We start from the raw sequence: 22,062 nt of genomic DNA on the forward strand, positions 1-22,062 counted from the left end.
GCGCTGGCAGGGAAGCCTGGAGAGGCGGTGGGCGGGGCCTGCACGCCTCCCGTCTCCCGAGGGCCCGCCCTCTGGAAACTTTAGTGCATTTTGTGAATTGGACACACGAGTACTTTGCATTGGAGGAACAAATGAAGGAGGCCGAGGACAAGTGATTTCCTGCATATAGAGTCTAGGGTAGCCCTTTCCCTGGCCAGAGAGGGAAGATATATCCCTGATCCGTATATTTCTGGAGACCCCAAGAGGTGAAGGGATGCAGTAAACGCTCCCAGAGTTCCTCTGGAGTGCAGATCACTTTTGCTGTCAAGCCACCTTTCCCTTCCTCTCAACCCTTACCCCTGCCATATAAGGAGAAGCAGCTGCTAGGGGCGTCCCTAGGATCTAAAGATAGAGGCCCTTGTGCCTGGGACTCCAAAACCCACAGGGCAGCTGGAGTGACTATGGAACGGTGAGTTTCAGGCCGCCATCGTACAGATCCCTTGCCCCTCTCCCTGCAGATTCCCTGCCCCGTGTCTTGTAGAAGCTGCTGATTCTGTCCGAATCCACCGGAGCGCTGGACTCCTGGTCTCTGTGGCTGTGGGTGAGAGCGGTGGTGTGCCCTGATTGTACCTCCCAACTCCTTCCTTCCCTTGTCTTTCCCCGTTCATTCTCACCACTCACTCCACCCACTCCCCTCCATCTGGTTCAGTGGCACCACATTCGACTCTGTTGTCTCCTCCTCCGCCTCTCCTTATTGCCTTCAGACTTTTCCAAGCCCCATCTCTGCTCTCCTCAGGCAGCCCGCCCGGACCCTGTGGTATGACAGACCCAAATATGTTTTCATGGAGTTTTGTGTTGAGGACAGCACCGACGTGAATGTGCTCATTGAGGATCACCGCATTGTGTTCAGGTAGTGGCCTTCTCTGGAAAGGCCTAGTGTCCCGACTGTCCCCTCCCTCTTCCTACGCCTCAGCTTTACCGTCTTTTTAGCTGCAGGAACGGTGATGGAGTGGAGCTGTACAATGAGATTGAGTTCTATGCCAAGGTGAACTCCAAGGTGAGGGCAGGGTGGCGATAGTCAGGCCTGGACAGACAGGCCGGCCAAGCAAGGAAACTGGGGGTTTATCCTAAAACCGCCTCTAAGAACGAGGCTGTCTGTCTGACAGGACTCCCAGGATAAGCGCTCTGGTCGCTCTATCACTTGCTTTGTGAGGAAATGGAAGGAGAAGGTGGCCTGGCCACGGCTCACCAAGAAGGATATCAAGGTGAGTGTGTGGGGCGTGGTCTGCTCCTTCTGTGCCCCTTATCTGTGAGCTCCCTCTGGGTACCAAGGCACCAGACTCACATCTGGATTCGGGTTTGCCTTTCTTCAAGTCAGTATGCAGTGAGTCACCTGGGTCCTGTATATTTCATCTCCCAAATATTCTGAGATTTATATCCTTCCAGTCTAGACTACATCCATCAGAGTTCATTGGGGGAAGTTTTTTTTTTCTTTTTTTCCTCTTTGTGTTTGTGTTTTTGAGACAGGCTCTATCTGTGTACCTAAGGCTGGCCCTGAACTTGCCATCCTTCTGTCTCAGCATCCTGAATGTTGACATTACGGACATGGACTTTTTTGCCTGACTTTGTTGGGAGTCCGCTGCATATTTTCTGTCCCATCTTTAATCCACCCTTTCCTTTGTTCCCAGGGTGGTCTGTTAAACTTGCATTGACTTTGTCAGTCTCTCACTTGAGACTGTCCACACTCCAGCAACCTCTCTTCCAAAAACTGAAAGTTGGCCACCTGCTGGCCAAATCTGGCTTTTACATTTATTTTAGTAGTTTCTTCACAGTTTAAAAAAAAAAAAAGTTATTTTGAGTCTGGTGGTGGCAGCACACACCTTTAGTCCCAGCACTCAGGAGGTAGAAGCAGGTGGATCTCTGTGAGTTCAAGGCCAGCCTGGTCTACAGAGAGAGAGGGAGTTCCAGCACAGTCAGAGCTACGTAGAAGAATCCTGTCTCAAGAAACAAAAACAACAACAATAAAATATTTCGAGGGGCTGGATAAGTGGCTTAGCGTTTAAGAGCACTGACTGCTCTAGGAGAACCTGAGTTCAATTTGCAGCTCTACATGGTGGCTCACAACCATCTGTAAATCCAGTTGCAGGGGAGTCAATACTTCTGGGCACATGGTACACACACATACATGCAGAGAAAACATTCATACACAAAACAAATAAGTCTTTTGTTTTGTTTTGTTTTGTTTTGTTTTTCAAGACAGGGTTTCTCTGTAGCTTTGGTGCCTGTCCCGGAACTAGCTCTTGTAGACCAGGCTGGCCTCGAACTCCCAGAGATTCGCTTGCCTCTGCCTCCCGAGTGCTGGGATTAAAGGCGTGCGCCACCACTGCCCAGCTAACAAATAAGTCTTAAAAATATTTTTGATTGGCTACTGACATTCACAATTTTTTTTGTTTGTTTTTTTGAGACAGGGTTTCTCTGTAGCTTTGGAGCCTGTCCTGGAACTAGCTCTATAGACGAGGCTGCTCTCGAACTCACAGAGATCCGCCTGCCTCTGCCTCACAAGTGTTGGGATTAAAGGCGTGCGCCACCACTGCCCAACTAACATTCACAATTTTCTTTTCTGAGACAGGATTTCTCTGTGTAACAGTCTTAGCTGTCCTAGAACTCACTCTGTAGACCAGACTGGTCTCAAGCTCACAGAGATCCACCTGCCTCTGCCTCCTGAGTGCTGGGATTAAAAGCATGCACCACCACCACCTGGCTCTCTTTCTTTCTTCCTTCCTTCCTTCCTTCCTTCCTTCCTTCCTTCCTTTCTTTCTTTTCTTTTTTTAGTTTTTCGAGACAAAGTTTCTCTTTGTAACTTTGGATCCTGTCCTAGAAACATGCACAATTTTTGACTGTTTGCTGACATTAAGAAATGTAGATTATGGGGGCTGGCAAGATGGCTCAGCAGACAGCTGTGCTTGCTCCCGAGCCTGCTGACCTGAGGATCTGAGTTTGAGGCCCAGGTACCACATGGTGGAAGGAGAGAACCAACTCTCAAAAGTGTTACATCCAGGGGGCTGGAGAGATGTCTCAGAGGTTAAGAGCATTGCCTGCTCTTCCAAAGGTCCTGAGTTCAATTCCCAGCAACCACATGGTGGCTCACAAACATCTGTAAATGGGGTCTGGTGCCCTCTTCTGGCCTGCAGGCATACACACAGACAGAATATTGTATACATAATAAATAAATAAATATTTTTTAAAAAGTGTTACATCCATTTGTGTATAGTAACATGCCCCTCCCTGTAAATAAATACATAAATGTGATTTTAACACTTTTATTGTAAGTCATGGGACTGGAGAGATGGTTTAGTTTTTAAGCTACTCCTCCAGAGGACCCAGGTTCAATTTCCAGCTCATGGTATCTCAGAATAGAATTGTTTGTAACTCTAATTCCAGAAGATTTAACACCCTTTTTGGCCTCCACGGGCACCAGGCAGGAGCTTGGTGCACAGACATCTGGTCAGACAAAAAATGGCCAGGTGTGGTGGTACAAACCTTTAATCCCTACATGAGGTGAGGCTGAGGCTGGTGGATCTCTGTGAGTTTGAGGCCACACTGGTTTACAAAGCAGTTCTAGGCCTTGAACACGAACAAACATAAACAAAACAAAACAACAAAACACCCCAACCCTCGATGCAGACTATTAGTTAAAGATGTGTTACATTTGTTTATGCTGTGGAATATTTGTTTAATGATGCAAAGATGGGTTGCACTCTTTATGTTGCATTTGTTTAACCCTGAGAAGCTGTGATACTTTGCCTGCCTAAAACACCTGATTGGCCTAATAAAGAACTGTACGGCTAATAGCTAGGCAGGAGAAAGAATAGGTAGGGCTGGTATGCGGAAAGAATAACTAGAAGAAAAACGTGAAAAGGAGGATGCCAAGGGCCAGCCACCCAGCAAGACATGAAATAAGAAGGAAAGAAAAATATACAGAAATAGAGAAAGGAAAAAGCTCAGAGGCAAAAGGTAGACAGGATAATTTAAGAAAATCTGGCTAGAAATAAGCCAAGATAAGGCTGGGCATTCAAAAGTAAGAATAAGTCTCTGCTTATTTATTTGGGAGGGAGCTGGGTGGCGGGCCTCCAAAGAGGAAAGAGTTAAAAAAAAAAGCTACACCCCCCCCTCAAAAAAATAAAAAATATTTTAAATGTCTATGTATGAATATTCAGTTTTCTCTTGAGACAGGGACTCATGTAGCTTAGGCCGAACTTTATTTTGCTATATAGCTAAGGATGATCTTGAACCCCTGGTTCTCTAAGTTTCACCTAAAAAATACTAACATGATTGGTTACAGCATTACACCTGTCTTTAAATGTGGGCACTTTGGACTATGGTCCTCACTATTTATAGCCACATTTTTCTTTGAGAAGTCAGCTCACAAACAATGACATGGAGACTGATTATTAATTATAAAAGCTAAAACAATAAAAACTGAAGAGATATCTCAGAGGTTAAGAGCACTGGCTGCTCTTCCAGAGGGCCTAAGTTCAATTCCCATGGTGGCTCACAACCATCTGTAATGAAGTCTGGTGCCCTCTTCTGGCCTGCAGGCATACATGCATACAGAAAACTGTATACATAATAAATAAATAAATCTAAAAAAAAAAAAACAAAATCAAAACTGGAGAGATGACTTAGCAGTTAAGAGCACTGGCTGCTCTTCCAGAGGTCCTGAGTTCAATTCCCAGCAACCACATAATGGTTCAAAACCATCTGTAATGAAATCTGGTGCCCTCTTCTGGCCTGCAGGCAGACATACAGACAGAACACTGCATACTTAATTAATAAACAAACAGAGAAATAAATAAATCTTTTTTAAAAATTAATTATGAAAACTAGACCTTAGCTTAGGCTTGTCCCACTAGCTCTTATAACTTAAATGAACCCATTTACTTTAAATTATGTTCTGTGACATGGTTCATTACCTCATCTCTAGGCAATGCCCAAGCTGCTTCTTCCAAGGCTGACCAGTGACTCTGCCTTCTTTTTCCCAGAGTCCTCTCTGCTCAGAAGTCCTGCCTATACCTCCCGCCTAGCTTTTGGCCATTGAGCTTTTTATTACACCAACCACAGCAATACATTTTCCCACAGTGTACAAATACCCTGCAACAAAGGACTGCCTCTGACTCTAGGGAATGCAGCTTATCTGTCTTGCTTGGTTGAGTTCTAGGATGTTGAGTTGCCTGCCAATCAGCCCTTGGAGCATAGAACTCTGTGCTTTTTCAGACCTTGCTGTTCTTGGCTGTGTTTGGCACTAAGTAGATTCATGTCCGCTTGCTTCTGTCCTTCCTGCCTGTGACACCTATGCTTCCTCTTGCAGCCCGTGTGGCTCTCTGTGGACTTTGATAACTGGAGAGACTGGGAAGGAGATGACGAGGTGGAACTGGCTCAGGTGGAACATTACGCAGAGGTAGGAGGCATCACTCCCTGCTGCCCCTCTCAATCGTTCTGTGTCTGTCTACAGGCAGCGAGCTGGGGAAATCATCAGGGCCGGGGCAGGGCTACTGAAACTCCCTAAGCAGGCCAGTCCCTGGTGCTGATATGCTGTATATTTTATTTTTTGTTTATTTAGCAGAAATAAGAGCAATAAGTATTAGTGAAATTTAAGAGAGAAAAATTAAAGATTTATTACTTCATTTGTTTATTTTTGAGAAAGGGTCTTAACTATGTAGCTCTGGGTGGTTTCGAACTTGCTATATATAGACCGGTGTGAATCTCACAGATATGCACTTGCCCCTACCTCCCGATTAAAGGTGTGTTCCACTATGCCCAGCGTTGTTGTTTGTATTTTTGTGTATGCATGTGTTAGATCACTTGAGGCTGGAGTTACAGGTGGTTGTGAATTGTTGATCCATGGGAGTTGGGAACAAAATTTGAATTGTCAGGAAGAAAAGCAGGTGCTCCTAGCTGTTGAGCTATCTTTTAAAAAAAGGACTTAAACCGGACGGTGGTGGCGCACACCTTTAATCCCAGCACTCAGGAGGCAGAGGCAGGTGGATCTCTGTGAGTTCGGGGCCAGCCTGGTCCACAAGAGCAAGTTCCAGGACTGGCGCACACCTTTAATTCCAGCACTTGAAAGGCAGAGGCAGGCGGATCTCTGTGAGTTCGAGGCCAGCCTGGTCTACATAGTGAGTTCCAGGACAGCCAGGACTGTTACACAGAGAAATCCTGTCTCGAAAAGCAAAACAAAACAAACAAAAAGCTTAATACATTTTCTTTGCTTATTTGGGAGGAGCAGGTGCACACATGTTATAGAACCCCTGTGGAGATCAGAAGACAACCTAAGGCACTGCCAGGCTATAATTTTTTTTCTTTTTTTTTCTTCTTTAAAGATTTAGTTAGTTATGTATACAACATTCTGCCTGCATATATGATGCTTGGTCGCCAGAAGAGGGTGCCAGATCTCATTACAGATGGTTGTGAGCCACCATGTGGTTGCTGGGAATTGAACTCAGGACCTCTGGAAGAGCAGCCAGTGCTCTTAACCACTGAGCCATCTCTCCAGCCCCAGGCTATAATTCTTGTTCTCATCTATGATTCTTTGTGTTTTTCTTTCTTTTCCTAACCTAGAAAAGTTCATGGGAATCTAATACCAGTCAGTATAAAATTCATACCATAAACCACTTCGTCCTGATAAACAACACCTGCCATGTGTGATTTAGTTTTAGAAGACCAGAAACTCCTTAGTTCAATTGTAAAAGGACTAACAGACCCCCCCCCCACTTAAATAGATAAGGAGGTGCTTTCTGAATATTTTTATTATTTTATTTTATTTATTTTTTTGGTTTTTCGAGACAGGGTTTCTCTGTGGTTTTTTTTTTTTTTTTGCTTTTTCGAGACAGGGTTTCTCTGTGGCTTTGGAGCCTGTCCTGGAACTAGCTCTATAGACCAGGCTGGTCTCGAACTCACAGACATCCACCTGCCTCTGCCTCCCGAGTGCTGGGATTAAAGGCGTGCGCCACCATCGCCCGGCTCTCTGTGGTTTTGAAGCCTGTCCTGGAACTAGCTCTTGTAGACCAGGCTGGTCTCGAACTCACAGAGATCCGCCTGCCTCTGCCTCCCAAGTGCTGGGATTAAAGGTGTGCGCCACCACCGCCCGACTTATTTTTATTTTTTTTATTGAAAAAAATTTCCTCCTCCTCCCAGCCTCCCATTTCCCTCCCCTTCCCCCCACTCCTCTCCCCCTCCCTCTCCAGTCCGAAGAGCAGTCAGGGTTCCCTGCCCTGTGGAAAGTCCAAGGTCCTCCTCCCTCCATCCAGCTGAATATTTTTAAATAGACTTTTTTTTCTTTGTGAGACAGGATCTCTGTCTCTCTTTCTCTCTCTTTTATTTTTTTGGTTTTTCGAGACAGGGTTTCTCTGTGGCTTTGGAGCCTGTCCTGGAACTAGCTCTGTAGACCAGGCTGGTCTCGAACTTATAGAGATCCGCCTGCCTCTGCCTTAGGAGTGCTGGGATTAAAGGCGTGCGCCACCATCGCCCGGCTTCTCTCTCTCTCTTTTTTTTTTTTTTGAGACTGGGTTTCTGTGTGTAACTGTGGCTGTCCTGTAATTCTTGTAGACTAGGCTAGTCTTGAACTCACAGAGATCTGCCTGCCTCCGCCTTAGGAGTACTGGGATTAAAAGTGTTCAATTCCACTATCCAGCAGGGTCAACTTATGTAACTGAAGCTGATCTTGAACTTTCAATCCTCCTGCCTCAGCCTATGAGTACTGGGATTATAGGCCTGTGATACCACACCCACTTTAAATCAGTATTTTTAGTCATTTTCATCTTGGTTTGTTTGGTGTTTTGATTTTTAATTTATCATGTGTATGTATGTGTGCTCTAGTGAGTTTATGTGTCCCATGTGAATGTAGCTGCCAGAGAAGACTAGAGAGCAGTAACTGCTTGATTTGGGTGCTGGGAACTGAACCTGGTTTCGAGCAGTAAATGCTCTTTAACCACTGAGCCATCTCTCCAGGCCCTGGCTCTTTTGATACAGGGTCTCAGGTAGCCCAGATTGGCCTTGAAAACTTCCTAAGTAGTGAACTGAGGCTGGCCTTGAACTCCTGATCTTCCTGCCTCCACTTGTTAAATTCTAGTATTTAACTTACTAGGGTACCCAAAATACCCAGCCTGAAATTAACTGTTGTCAGCTACCATGAACATGCTAGAAACCAAACTCAGGAGGGAAGTGCTCTTAACTGTTGAACCATTTCTCCAGTCTCCACTTATTTGTTATATCTACAGTGTTGGTACCAGACCTCATTACAGATGGTTGTGAGCCACCATGTGGTTGCTGGGAATTGAACTTAGGACCAGTGGAAGAACAGTCGGTGATCTTAACCTCTGAGCCATTTCTTCAGTTGCCCCCCCCCCATTAATGTTTAAGAAAGGGAATCATCTCAAAAGAAAGAAAGAAAGAGAGAGAGAGAGAGAGAGAGAGGCATAGAAGAATATCAATAGACTTTTCTCCGATTAATGGCTGGGTCTGGGGGCATTCTCCTGTCTCTACTAATATTCAGACTTCTTTTCTCTCATCTTTCACGACTGTGTCTCTCTTCCCATAGCTTTTGAACAAGGTCAGCACCAAGAGACCTCCCCCTGCCATGGATGATCTAGACGTAAGTAATGCCTTTCCTAGATTCTTTGGTTTCCTTTTAGCCTTTACAAATGACACTTTAGGGTTGGATACAGCTTAATGGAAGAGTGCTTTCCCACCATGCAGGAGGCCCACCCTCCAAAAAGGAATGGAAGAAGTAACACAAACATGTAAGAAGAATGTGTATTCCAGCCGCCTTTAATCCCAGCACTCGGGAGGCAGAGGCAGGTGGATCTCTATGAGTTTGAGGCCAACCTGGTCTACAGAGCTAGTTCCAGGACAGGCTCCAAAGCTACAGAGAAACCATATCTCAAAAAACAAAAAACAAAACAAACAAAAAGAATGTGTATTTCATTCTTTAGCACACAGCAGTTCTCTGCATGTTAACCAAGTCTGCATTTCACACATGAGGTTGAATTTCAGCCTCCCTCTTCCTCCTTCCCATGTTAGGACAGACTTGGCTCTAATGAGTGTCTTTGCCGCTTTAAAGAACAATAATAACTCCACTTGAAATTCCTGGTGGTTCAGCTCTGTTGTAAGAACGGTGGGTCGCTTCCCGCCACCCAGCTAGCTTTACCCAAAATAATTACATGGAAACTGTATTTTTTAAAACATTGTTTAGCCCATTAGTTTTAACCTTTTATTGGCTAGCTCTTACATATTGATCTAACCCATTTTTAATATTCTGTGTAGCACCATGGGCTGGCTTACCGGAAAGATCTTAACCTGTGGTCTGTCTGGAGTGGAAGAATCATGGCGACTGACTGACTCAGCTTTTTTTTCCCCAGCATTCTGTTCTGTTTACTCCACCCACCTAAGGGTTGGCCTATCAAATGGGCCAAGGCAGTTTCTTTATTAATTAACCAATGAAAGCAACAGATAGATACAAGACCCACCTCCATCATTTTTCCTTTTTTTGTTTAAAAAAAAAGAAGGCTTTAACTTTAACATATCAAAATGACATATAATAAAAGTTATCAAGAAAGAATTACAGTTACAATATTTATATCTACCTTATCTTTTATCATAACAATGGAAAATTATAACTATAACCATTTTTTAACTCCATCAAGACTCCAGAAGGATATAATATTACCTAAGTAAACAAGAAATCTAAAACTCTAGAAATGACAGAGACATCTCGCTGCCTGGACAGTCACCCAAAGTTCCTCTGTACCGTTGGGGCGTCCATCTTCGGCCTACAGGCCCATAGTTTCCAGCAGACGTTTTCAAATACACGGCTCATTATCCAAAGTTAGACTCTTTGGTCTTAGCTTCCTAAGACTTGTGACTTAGGATTTTAGGGGAACAGGGGTGGGGTGGGGTGGGGCTGTGAGGGTGTGAAGAGCATCATTGAAGGTTACCATAGCAATGACCGATGCTTTGTCTTCTCTTTTCAGGATGATTCTGATAGTGCGGATGCAGCAACTGATTAGGTTTCTATGACAGCAGAGCTGGGGAGGAGGCTGTAGCTACCTTCTGTCATGTGGAAAGGCTATGGTGCGCCTTCATCAACTGTTTTGTTATGCATCAGGATCCACTGAGACCTCTAAACTTTTCCAGAAGCTTTTCTTCCTTCCTTCCTTTCTTCCTTCCTTCTTTCCTTCCTTCCTTCCTTCCTTTCTTTTTTTCTTTTGTTTTTGGAGACAGGGTTTCTCTGTGTAGCTTTGGAACCTGTCCTGGAACTCGCTCTGCAGACCAGGCTGCTGGCCTTGAACTCACAAAGATCTGCCTCCTCAGAAGCTCTTTTTTGTTGTTGTTGTTGCTGTTTTTCAAGACAGGGTTTCCCTGTAGCTTTGAAGCCTATCCTGGGACTAGCTCTTGTAGACCAGGCTGGTCTCAGCAGAGTCCACAGAGATCCACCTGCCTCTGCCTTCTGAGTGCTGGGATTAAAGGCGTGTACCACCACCACCTGGCAGAAACTTTCTTAAGGGTCCCTCTTTATGCCACAGGTCTTCCTCCTGGTTGCTCCAGTGTGGTCCTGCATTGGCTAGGAGGGAGGGTGAGGTGCTGGCTGTTGGGGTTTCTGACTCCCATTGATTTGACTTAGAATCTGTGCTTGGGATGCTGGGGTTATTTGGACACACGTTTCTATGTGGTAAAGCAAAGGCCAAAAAAAGAAAGAGATTACTGTAAATTCTAGGAGTGTTGCTGTCTCTTTCCTTCTGGCACTTTCCCCCCACTCTGGGAAGCCTTGTCAGAGATTCTGGCCCCTTTTGCAGCATGTATCCAAGTCAGGGGATTTCATCTCACCCAGATAGACAACCCAGTCAGCCCTTGACCCTTAGCTTCCTGTACAGCTCTGTGATAGTGTGTAGTGTATGTTTCAGAGAACAAGAGTTTGGTTCTTAGCACCCATACCAGGGTTGTGAGGTGGTTCACAACCACCTGTAACTTAGTACACATACACATAAATAAAATAATTTTAAAAATCCAAATTATCATATCACAGGTTTCTGAGGTTTGAGGTTTTTCCCCTATAGTTAAAAAAAGTTACATGCTGAAATATTATGGATGTTTGTTTTAAATAAAATATTAATATACACGCCTTGTCTATTTCTGTTCAGCTCCTCTTATTTCCATCTTTCATGCGGCAGGGCCTCCGCAGTCCAAATTACACGGCCCCAAGACTGTCTGAAGAACGTCTCAGATCAAGTTGTAAATTTTGTTTTATGGTCTTTCAGTCTTAGAACGTTGACAAAACAAGACAGAACACCTGTAGTTAGCAGTTTCAGTAAATTGGATCAAACCACACCCCCTTCCTTTACGCCATCACGTTTACGCAGAAACGCTTAAGAAAGTTTGTCCCGGGTCGCTCTCCGTCCTCCGCCCGGCTCTTCCGCGCGCTCTCTGGTCTCCAGGGCTTAGGAGTCCGCGATGGCGTTCCTGTGTCAGCGCGACAGCTACGCTCGAGAGGTGCGGCCTGGTGGGCTAGGGTCCTGAGACTGAGGGTGCCACCGGGAGGGAGGGGGAGGACCGGCTGCAATCTCGGCGTCCGCGGGCTCACCCTCACCTCCCTCTCTGTTCCCAGTTCACCACCACCGTGGTCTCCTGCAGCCCCGCTGAGCTGCAGACGGACGCGAGCGGCGGCAAGAAAGAAGTGCTGAGCGGTTTCCAGGTGGTTCTGGAAGACACGCTGCTTTTCCCCGAGGGCGGGGGCCAGGTATACCAGGAGCAGCCTCAGCCCGACCCGCTCCCGGGGACCCCCACATTCCTGTTCGCTCCTGCAGAAAATGTACTCGCCCTTCCTTAGCCTCAGTAAATCAAACTGTTAGTTCATTCAGCAATGTAGTTAAGCTTATGTAGTCACGACACACGCAGTGTGTCATCTTCCAGGCGCTGAAGATAACGGGTGAACAAGTCAGTGCCTCTACATACATGGAGTGCTTATTGCAGACGACCCTGTAGGCCAGGTGTAAGTCATAATAATGTCACCAGAAAGAAAGCTGGGTCAAGGGAAAGAGAGTGGTGGGATGCTCTCCTCTGTGGAGAACACTCTAGACTTCTCGGTACAAGCAAGAGAAAGATTTCAGGCAGACGGAATAACTGTGCACAGGCCCTGGGGTTGGGAATGAAGGCGAAGGGTTTCACAGGGACTGCGAACGAGGCTGCCTGGAGTTCAGAAGGGGGTGGCTTTCAGAGCCGACTTCTCAGTGCTCTGATGGAGAGCCTGGCTGCGGTGTCTAAGAAGAGAGTGGCAGCAAATTTCGGCATTAGAAGAGAGGTTTCACTAGCCGGCGGACAGCATAAGCAGGGTAGTGAAGCCTGACAGACGAGCTAAATCTAACTGTAGATAAAAGAATGCCGTGGTGCACGTGGAGAAGGAGCTAGAGACAGCGTTGGGAAGCTGAGTGGGGCTGGTTCAGAGGGCCCTGGGGGTGTACAAGGTTTATAGACTCCATTCGGGAAACCAGTGAGCCATGGAGGATCTGAAGCAGAGACGTGGCTCAAGAGGATTCAGTGGACTTGTGGGGGGAGCCCCAGTATTTTTTTTTTTAATAAAGGAAAACATTTAGTTGAGGTGGCTTACATTTTCAGGGGTTTGGTCCATTATCATGGTGGGACATAGCAGCTGCAGGCAGACGTGGTGCTGGAGAAGTAGCTACGTGTCCTTCATCTTATCTCACAGGCGACAGAGAGTGGTCACCCAGTTTTGTTTTGTTTTGTTTATTTTTTATTTTATTTTTTTAAAAGATTTATTTATTTAGTTTACAGTGTTCTGTCTGCACGTATGCCTGCAGGCCAAAAGAGGGCACCAGATTTCATTACAGATGGTTGTAAGCCACCATGTGGTTGCTGGGAATTGAACTAGGACCTCTGGAAGAACAGTCAGTGCTCTTAACCTCTGAGCCATCTCTCCAGCCCCTGTTTTGTTTTTTGTTGTTGTTTTTTTAAATCAGTTCCTTATTTTCCCACATGGAGACGTTCTGAACTGCTAAAGAAAAACCCTTGACCCTCAAATATCTATAGAATGTCTCTTCTTATTTTTTTTTTATTTCTTTCTTTTTATCACTTCTCTTTGCCCAACACTATCCAAACAAAATAAAACTACAAGACTGAAATTAACAACCCATTAAAATTAGCAATAAGTTATGAAAATTATAAAGCTTTTTTAAAAAAAGTAATTAAGGGTAGTTAAATTATTTAAAGAATACAAAGTCCAAACAGCTGGGGGTAAGGTCTCCAGAAAAGGCCCAGAGGGAAACCTCAGAGTTTGAAAAACAAAGGGAACACATGACATCAAAGTGCAGGCTAGAAAGTTCATCTCTTCTTATTTTGAAAACTGCACTTATGCAGTCAGGCACATTGCAAAAGTCACTTCAGATTGTGTTTTCTTTATTCTACTTCACAATTAGAAAAAAGTTATTTTGTTCCCATATCACTAACAATTTTTGTTGTTATAAGATTAAATGACCCAAAAATGAAAAGTTCAAACTGAAGCTGTTGGACCATATTAAAAAAAAAACCTAGCCGGGCGGTGGTGGCGCACGCCTTTAATCCCAGCACTTGGGAGGCAGAGGCAGGCGGATTTTTGTGAGTTCGAGACCAGCCTGGTCTACAAGAGCTAGTTCCAGGACAGGCTCCAAAACCACAGAGAAACCCTGTCTCGAAAAACCAAAAAAAAAAAAAAAAAAAACCAAAAAAAAAAAAAACCTACACTTAATTCATTTTATTTTTATTTATTTGTGTGTGTGTGTGTGTGTGTGTGTGTGTGTGTATGTGTGTATGAGAGGAGAGAGAAAGGGGGGTAGGGAGAGGACTTGTGGGAGTAAGTTTTCTCCTACCTAGGTCCCAGGGATTGAACTCAGGTTTTTAGGCTTGGTAGCAAATGTCTTTAACCTCTGAGCCATCTTATCTGCCCTGAAACTTTCATATTACATACACATCACGTCCTTCAGGCTTCCCAGATCTCCCAAAACTAATAGTCAGGTCTCTTTAGATTTCATTTCTGTGCTGTGATCTATGTGTCTTATTTGGTGGATATCATTTTTTGTGGTGTGATCTATGTGTCTTATTAACATCGTGTTATTTGGTGGCGCAGTCTGTTATGAACAGCTGGCACTTGATGGTTTCTAAATGACGAATATCGTTGGATCTAATTGTGACGTCAGTGCTGAGGACTGAGTGGTTAAAGGCAGGAGCACTCGGGTCACTTTAGAACTATTAATAATAGTCTCTAGATAATCTAAGGTGACAACAATGAGGACTAAAGATTTTTGGATTTTACTAGCATCTTTAACACTGTACTTCTTTCTGTTTTAATTCTGCTGTTCTGCCCTAAAGAACATGTGTAGGTGTTCAGAAAGAGGACAGGAAATCCTGTCATAGAATAAAGTGGGTCCACCTCACTTGACACTGTCTCCTCGTCCCCTAGAGCACTCAGTGCCTGCCTCTCTGAGCGCTTCCCCTGAGAGTGTCTTTGAATCTTGGTAGGGTGAGACCTGCCCTAGTGTTGATGACTTTCTCCCCCCAGCCTGATGACCGTGGTACCATCAATGACATCTCTGTGCTGAGAGTGACGCGCCGCGGGGCCCAGGCTGATCATTTCACACAGACAGCTCTGTCCCCTGGAAGCCAGGTCCAGGTCCGGGTGGACTGGGAGCGGAGGTTTGATCACATGCAGCAGCATTCAGGTAAGGGCCACAGGCTGGGGACGCACAGGGAGGAACCACAGTGTCATGGTGACGGAGGTGGGGTTTCCGTTCTCCTACCTAGCATCAGCTTTGGTTCAGGCAGCAAACGGTAAATGTGAAAACACCATGAACATTAAAGTCCTGGAAGAGCTATTCACTTTTTCTCCTCCATTTAAAAAATATGTTTTATTTATCAGGGAGGGGATATGAACATGTCACATTATGCCTGTAGTGGTCAGAGGACAACTTGTGGGAATTTCTTTCCTTCAACCGTATGGGTCCTGGGGTTGATCTCAGGTTGTCCGGCAACACCTTACTCATTGAGCCATCTTGCCAGCCCTTTCTTGTTTTTGGGGGGACAGTTTTCCTATGTGGCCTTGGTTAGCCTGAAATTCAATATGTAGATCAGGCTGACTGCCTGCCACCTGAATACTGGGTTACAGGCATGAGCCACCATGGCCACTCATTCCCGCCGGTTGGAATGTTCTCACTTGATGTCTCTGTCTGGATGTCTTGTAGGTTCTCAGATTCATAATGTCTCGAAATGGGAAGGCTGTTCTCTTCTCCTTGGGCTTACATGAATATAGTGTTGGGCATCAGCATTTCCGCGGTCATTCAAATCGATGCCCCTTTTGGAGACACTGAGCCAAGTCTGGTGCCTTGATTATCCTCAGGGATCTTTCTCCTTCCATCCACACAGTTGTCCTTGTCCCAGCCCTCGTCTTCCTCCCTGTGGACCTCTGGCTGATTTCCTCACCTCCAGTCTTGCTCCTTGCCCCTCTGTTTCCGTACATCAGTCCAAACAGCCTTCCTTTGCTCACATTAAGGCTTAAATACAGGGCCTCATGCCATAGAGCAATCTTTTATTTTCTTGCTGTACTGGAGATTGAACCCGGGGCCCTGCATGTGTTAGCCACACCCTCTGTCACAGTGCTATGTCCTGAGCCTCAGAACAGTCCTTTAAAGAAGAAAATCAGATCATCTCAGTCCCTTGTGGTTCTGTGTGGAAAGCCATTCTCCTCACCGAGGCCTGCAGCCCTGGCAGGACTGCTCTTGTGCACGCTCGGCATCACAGGGCCTCTCGGCCTCACCGGGCTCTCCACAGCTTGCTGCCTGCACCCCATCGCACTCATCCATTTGAACATGTTACTGCACAGATCAGGCCTCTTTCCTCCTCAGGCTTTGACTGTTTGTTCCTTATGTGTCCTAGTTAATTTTTCTTCTTTTTCCCCCAAGACTTATTTATTTATTATGTACACAGTGTTCTGCCTGCACGTATGCCTGCAGGCCAGAAGAGGGCACCAGATCACATTACAGATGGCTGTGAACCACCATGTGGTTGCTGGGAATTAAACTCAGGACCTCTGGAAGAACTGACAGTGCTTTAACCGTTGAGCCATCTCTCCAGCCCCCTTTTCCTTTTCTTGTCTTTTCCCCTCTCATCAGTCAGGAGTGCAGCTGCATCTCTGACATCGAGGCCTGCATTCTGCATGTGGCAGGTGCTCAGTAAACATCTGTCAAGTGAATCAGTGACACCCCAGCACTTCAGCTCAGATCCCACCTCTGAGGAGCTACTCTGCCTTGGCAAATTACTATGAAATAGCCCTGTAAAGCTGATGGGAGAATTCTCATGATGATCTCCCCCTCTTCAGGGCTAGGAATTGACTTAGGGTCATTCATTTGCTTAGGCAAGTACTCTGCCACTGAGCTAGACCCCCAGCCCCTGTGATTTTCAGTCATGTTTCTAAAATGCCTGGCAGTCCTTCAGTGGGAATTCCTGATGTCATGGGGCTATATGGCTGGGCTTCTCAACTCGCTCCTGTCTCTTGCTCCTGCTCAGGGCAGCATCTCATCACAGCAGTAGCCGACCATCTCTTTGGGCTGAAGACGACGTCATGGTGAGTCCAAGGCATGCTTAGGATGGGATAGGTCCCTGGCTCCCACCTCTGCTCCCAGCGATGGGTCAGGATAGGTTGCCCGTCTTTTCTTCTTGAAGACCGAGGGGTCATGGGCAAACCTTGTGTTTCTCAGGAGAAACTTGAGATGAGAGCAGGGGCATCTGCCTGCTTGGGAAAGAACACAGAGTTTAGAGCCCAGAGCTAAGTGTGGTCCTGTTCCTTATGGTGCTGCATTTGCAAAATGGGAATGGCGCTCCCTACCTATGGGATTTTTTGTGTGTGGATTCAATACAATTATTTATGGATTTTTTTTACTTTTTAAGATAGAGTCTTTCTATATCGCCCAGGCTGGCTTTGTAGTTTGAGGTTGGCCTGGAGTTCACAGCAGAGAGTTTCCTGAGTACGAGATGATAGGTACCCCTGCTGTTCTAGGAATGTGAACTTGCTGGGTATTGGAAGGCTACCTTACAGTCCTGTCCTCTTCCTCTGTGTCCTAAGCCCTAGGATTACAGGCTCAGTGTGAACATTCCTCACGTACTTTCAGCTTGCTGTGTCCCTGCTGCTTTTCCTGGCAGGGAATTAGGGAGACTCCGGAGTGTGATTGAGTTGGACAGTCCTTCTGTGACTGCAGAGCAGGTAGCTGCCATTGAGCAAAGTGTCAACCAGAAAATCAGAGATCGGCTTCCTGTGAGTGTGCGAGAGCTGAGCCTGGATGACCCTGAGGTGGAGCAGGTGAGACGGGAGGCAGGCACCAGTGTCCACAGAGTGGCTCTTCAAGGACTCCTCATCAAATTTCAGACAGCCCTGTTCCCTCCCCCTGTTGTAGGTGAGGGGCCGGGGTCTCCCAGATGACCATGCTGGGCCCATTCGCGTTGTTACCATCGAGGGTGTCGATTCCAACATGTGCTGTGGGACCCACGTGAGCAATCTCAGTGACCTGCAGGTAAGTGTGGAGGGGCTGTGGAGTGTGAGCCGGGTTGTTGGGCAGCAGGCTGGCAGTGGCAGGTGAGTCTGATCCACTGTGGTGGAGTCCTAAGAGCCACTGTGGTGTGTGTCTGTGTGTTGCCCCCTTTGTGCAGGTCATTAAGATTCTGGGCACTGAGAAAGGGAAAAAGAACAAAAGCAACCTGATATTTCTGGCTGGGCACCGGGTACTGAAGTGGATGGAGCGAAGTCATGGGAGAGAGAAAGTGCTGACCACACTGCTGAAGTAGGCCCCGTCCCCAGCCCCTGCTCCCCAGGCCTGTACACACACCCCCACACATACACCCGGAGCTTAGCATTTGCACCTGCCGGGTAGATGGGATAATCTACCTCTCTGAAGGGTGAGGTGCTTTGGACAGCAGCTCAGACCCACGCACAATAGTTTATTCCTTGCTATCCTGTCTCTCAGTTGCTTAAGGGACCCATCTTGAGGAAGGCGCCCCAGCAAGGAGAGATTGTTGGTTGGCGCCACCCCCCCAACTCTGGAAGCACTGGACAGTTGGCCAGTCTCCATTAACTGTTGTCTTATAGGTGTGGAGCCGAGGATCACGTGGAAGCAGTGAAGAAGCTCCAGAGTGCCACCAAGCTTCTGCAGAAGGTGACTATGGGGGGGCTGGAGAGATGGCTCAGCGGTTAAGAGCATTGCCTGCTCTTCCAAAGGTCCTGAGTTCAATTCCCAGCAACCACATGGTGGCTCACAACCATCTGAAATGAGATCTGATGCCCTCTTCTGGCTGCAGGCAGACACACAGACAGAATATTGTATATTTAATAAATAAATAAATATTAAAAAAAAAAGGTGACTGGGGAGCGGAGAGGGCCTGGGCTCCACCAGGGAGACTCGGGACTCAGCCTCTAGCCTGGGCCAATGTGTGGATTATCAGGGGGGTTCGAGGGCCGCACAGGAGGAGAGGGAATGGTGCCTCTGTTGTCTCTCACACCTTTCTGAGTTCTCACATCCATTTCAGAACAACCTGTGTCTCCTCAGAGACCTGGCTGTGCACACTGCCCACAGCCTCAGGAGCAGCCCAGACTGGGGAAGTGTGGTTACACTACACAGGTGAGAGAGGAGGGGCTGGAGACAGGCAGAGGGATGAGAGGGGCAGTGCACAGTGGGACGTGGGTTGCTAAGCAGCGCACTAGGCTGAATAGACTGCAGGAGCTGTGTTACTGGACTTGCTGGATCTGACTTTGTCGGCTTCGTTAGCTCCTTTCCTGGCTTCCCTCACCATCTAACAGATCAGCCAGCATCTTGGAGATCCTTTGTGTGTAAACTGCTGAGGCTGAGGGCATCTTCTCTATGCTGAGGGGTCTGGAACTTTGTGTGCTCAGATGGGAAGCAATGAGATCTGTCCGTTGTTGGCCTGGCTCCTCTTGGGGTGGTGACACAGAGCTGCCTCATCCTGGGTCTCATATCTGTGTCCTTTGCTGTAGGAAGGAGGGTGATTCTGAGTTCATGAATATCATCGCCAATGAGATTGGGTCAGAGGTAAGAGGAATGAGAGAGTCCTCCTCTACTCTGCAGAGGCTCTGGGAGGTAGAACTGAGGGAGTCAGCTGAGCCTGAGTCCCTTCAGGTTAACACATGAAGAGCTGAAAAAATTTCACCCAGATTGTTTTTCCTAACACTAGCCACCACCCCAGCTCTGTTGTTAGGGAAGCTCGGAAGATTTAGATTTGTGTGCTGAGAGACCCTCGGAGGCCTCTGCCTCAGGCCCCAGGCCCCAGGCCCCAGGCCTCACTTGCCTTTCTTCATCCCTATGGTCTAGCACAGGTGATTGCCAGGTTTCTTTTGCCCTTTTAAACCCTTTATGGAGGGCTGGAGAGATGGCTCAGCGGTTAAGAGCACTGCCTGCTCTTCCAAAGGTCCTGAGTTCAATTCCCAGCAACCACATGGTGGCTCACAACCATCTGTAAAAGAGGTCTGGCGCCCTCTTCTGGCCTTCAGGCATACAGACAGAATATTGTGTACATAATTAATAAATAAATAAATAAATATTTAAACCCTTTATGGAATGTCTCCCTGGGGCTAAAGTAATTCTGCTTTCTACATAGCACTGATTCTCAAAGAGCCATGTTCTAGCCTGAGAGACATGTGTCTGTCAGCATTTATAATTTGAAGTGATAAATGCTGGAGGCAGAACCCATTACCTAAAGGGAACAAGGCCTGCTTAGAGGTATTCAGGTAGCCAAGGAGCATAGTGGCTGGCAGATAGGGTGTCTGGTAGAGCAGAGATGGGGAGGGTGGTTGTGAGACCAGGACAGTCAGCAGCCTGCTGCCTCTTCTTTGTGTTTAACCTCCTGACTGTTCTCATAAAGCTTTCTGGGCCAGAGTGAAGGAAGGCTATGCCATTGGCATCACTGACGTCTCTGGTTTAGAGGGAGCTGCCTGTTCTGGACTCAGGAGAGTATGGGCCCTAGAGAGTTGACCCCGTGTGTTCTCACCTCCTTGTCTTACCTCCTAGGAGACCCTCCTGTTTTTAACTGTGGGGGATGAGAAAGGTGCTGGACTCTTCTTATTGGCAGGGCCAGCGGAGGCCGTGGAGACCCTGGGGCCCAGGTAATGTGGTACGGGCTCCTGCGCAATGGGTGGGGAAGTTGTGTCTTTCTGACATATTGATGCGGCCATGTGCTAGGAAGCGGGACATCACATCCGTGGTGGCCTTGGTTCACATAGGACGTGAGGCTGGCCGAGCAGGTGTGGGCTGATGCCAGCACTCCTCTTTTGATGGCTTAGGGACCGTTCATCCTGCATTTGAGGTCTCGTAGTTAAAGTGGCAGAATGAGAATCAACCACAGGGATTTTTTGTTTGTTTTAAAGAAAATTTGATCTCTAGAAGTAGGTGTTAATGTGACGCTTCCTGGAGAATTAGAAAACAACTGTCTCCTCACCCCAGACTGGGATCCAGCAACAGACCAAAGTCTTACATGGTGAAACAAGGAGTTTTATTGGGGTTACTTAGAATATGGGTGAGGGGTTACTTACAGGAGCAGAGATGGCTCAAAGACAGCTGCATCACCAAAGCCCACCCTAGCATGGGTGACAGCCCACAAAACTGCCCACTTCTGTCTCCTGAGTGTGTACCACCATGCCTGGTTTATTTTCTTGTTTAATTACCTCCAGAGGTATATGACTCCTGTTCTTTTGAGCATTAAAGTTTCAGTCATTATTGGTGATAAGTAATATGTGTTCCTTGGAAATACTGAAGGAAAACAGTTATTTATAATGGAGATTCCTAACAGGCACCATATGTGTCTGCCCTTCCCCTCCTTCCCTCCCTCCCTCCCTCCCTCCCTCCCTCCCTCCCTCCCTCCCTCCCTCCCTCCTCCCTCCCTCTCCTTCCTCCTACTTTGTTTTTCTTCTTGCTTTTTTTATTTTTTTGGATAGTCTCCGAAGCTGGCCTCAAACTTGCATCAGTCTCCTGCATCAGCCTTCTCTGATTCCTAGAAATTGCCCTGTCTCCTTCCTCTAGGCCCTGAGGACTGCCCTTGATTTTTGACTTTTCACCAACCATCTCCTTAACTTTCTCTGTTCTCTAGGGTGGCTGAAGTCTTAGAAGGCAAAGGAGCAGGGAAGAAGGGCCGCTTCCAGGGCAAGGCCACCAAGATGAGCCGTCGGGCAGAGGTGCAGGCACTTCTGCAGGACTATGTCAGCTCACAGAGTGCTGAGGAGTGAGGGCCAGGATGCCCGTCCCCGTGACCACAGCAGTCTTTTGGACAGTAAAAGAGTGTCACCCAAAATGATTGTGTACTGTTGTTTATGCATGGTGCATTCAAGTGTGCTAATGCATTAACACCTCTGTGAACAGTTTCTAAAAACTGGCTCCTCTTAGGTATAATCCCATGAGTGGAGATTAAATTAATGATCTAGGCTCTGCTGAAAGCTTCTTGCTCGTATAGTTGCTTATGGCAACAAGGCTTGATACTACAAGACTTGATTCAGGCTGGAGAGATGGCTCAGAGGTTAAAAGCACTGGCTGTTCTTCCAGAGGTTCTAAGTTCAATGCCCAGCAACCACTTGGTGGCTCACAACCATCTGTAATGAGATCTGATGCCCTCTTCTGGCTTGCAGGCAGAATACTGTACACATAATAAATTAGTCTATAAGAAAGAAAGAAAGAAAGAAAGAAAGAGACTTGACCCAAGCCTCGCCTCATTCAGATGTCCTTGCTTTATTTTGTCTTTGTTTTTTTTTTTTGTTTTTTTTTTTTATTTTTTGTTTTTTTGGTTTTTCAAGACAGGGTTTCTCTGTGGCTTTGGAGCCTGTCCTGGAACTAGCTCTGTATAGACCAGGCTGGTTTCGAACTCACAGAGATCCACCTGCCTCTGCCTCCCGAGTGCTGGGATTAAAGGCGTGCGCCACCATCGCCCGGCTTTTGTCTTTGTTTTTTGAGGTAGTCTTTCAACATCACCCAGGCTGGCCTTCTTACAATCCTAAAT

At 46.7% G+C, this 22,062-nt stretch overlaps 2 protein-coding genes across 3 annotated transcripts; both read left to right on the forward strand.

The window, feature by feature from the left end:
• Positions 1-78: 78 nt before the first annotated feature.
• On the forward strand, positions 79-11,151 carry Ptges3l (prostaglandin E synthase 3 like). 2 transcript variants are annotated; one of them, XM_075990647.1, is made up of 7 exons: positions 79-448; positions 776-889; positions 970-1,036; positions 1,146-1,244; positions 5,348-5,437; positions 8,576-8,629; positions 10,008-11,151. In XM_075990647.1, exons 1-7 carry the CDS (start codon positions 441-443, stop codon positions 10,041-10,043), a joined length of 468 nt encoding a protein of 155 aa, XP_075846762.1. In that variant the 5' UTR covers positions 79-440; the 3' UTR covers positions 10,044-11,151. The 2 variants fall into 2 exon arrangements, with proteins under 2 accessions (XP_075846762.1, XP_075846763.1); XM_075990648.1 differs by having other exon boundaries at positions 324-448; positions 976-1,036; positions 10,008-10,179.
• A 260-nt stretch (positions 11,152-11,411) lies between these two features.
• Aarsd1 (alanyl-tRNA synthetase domain containing 1) lies at positions 11,412-21,727 on the forward strand. The gene is made up of 12 exons (XM_075990646.1): positions 11,412-11,523; positions 11,639-11,770; positions 14,582-14,741; positions 16,582-16,639; positions 17,215-17,371; positions 17,466-17,582; positions 17,719-17,849; positions 18,155-18,221; positions 18,592-18,683; positions 19,058-19,112; positions 20,088-20,182; positions 21,163-21,727. The coding sequence occupies exons 1-12, from the start codon at positions 11,485-11,487 to the stop codon at positions 21,296-21,298; spliced, it is 1,239 nt and encodes a 412-aa protein (XP_075846761.1). The 5' UTR covers positions 11,412-11,484; the 3' UTR covers positions 21,299-21,727.
• Positions 21,728-22,062: the final 335 nt, after the last annotated feature.

Source organism: Microtus pennsylvanicus, chromosome 11 (genome assembly GCF_037038515.1).
Source record: "Microtus pennsylvanicus isolate mMicPen1 chromosome 11, mMicPen1.hap1, whole genome shotgun sequence".
Lineage (NCBI taxonomy): Eukaryota > Metazoa > Chordata > Mammalia > Rodentia > Cricetidae > Microtus > Microtus pennsylvanicus.

Coding starts and splice junctions, on each gene's coding strand:
- Aarsd1 (XM_075990646.1), top strand. CDS start 11,485: ATGGCGTTCCTGTGTCAGCGCGACAGCTACGCTCGAGAG. Junction 18,684..19,057: donor AGTGTGGTTACACTACACAG/GTGAGAGAGGAG, acceptor CCTTTGCTGTAG/GAAGGAGGGTGATTCTGAGT. Junction 19,113..20,087: donor CCAATGAGATTGGGTCAGAG/GTAAGAGGAATG, acceptor CTTACCTCCTAG/GAGACCCTCCTGTTTTTAAC.
- Ptges3l (XM_075990647.1), top strand. Junction 5,438..8,575: donor AGGTGGAACATTACGCAGAG/GTAGGAGGCATC, acceptor CTCTTCCCATAG/CTTTTGAACAAGGTCAGCAC. Junction 8,630..10,007: donor CTGCCATGGATGATCTAGAC/GTAAGTAATGCC, acceptor TTCTCTTTTCAG/GATGATTCTGATAGTGCGGA.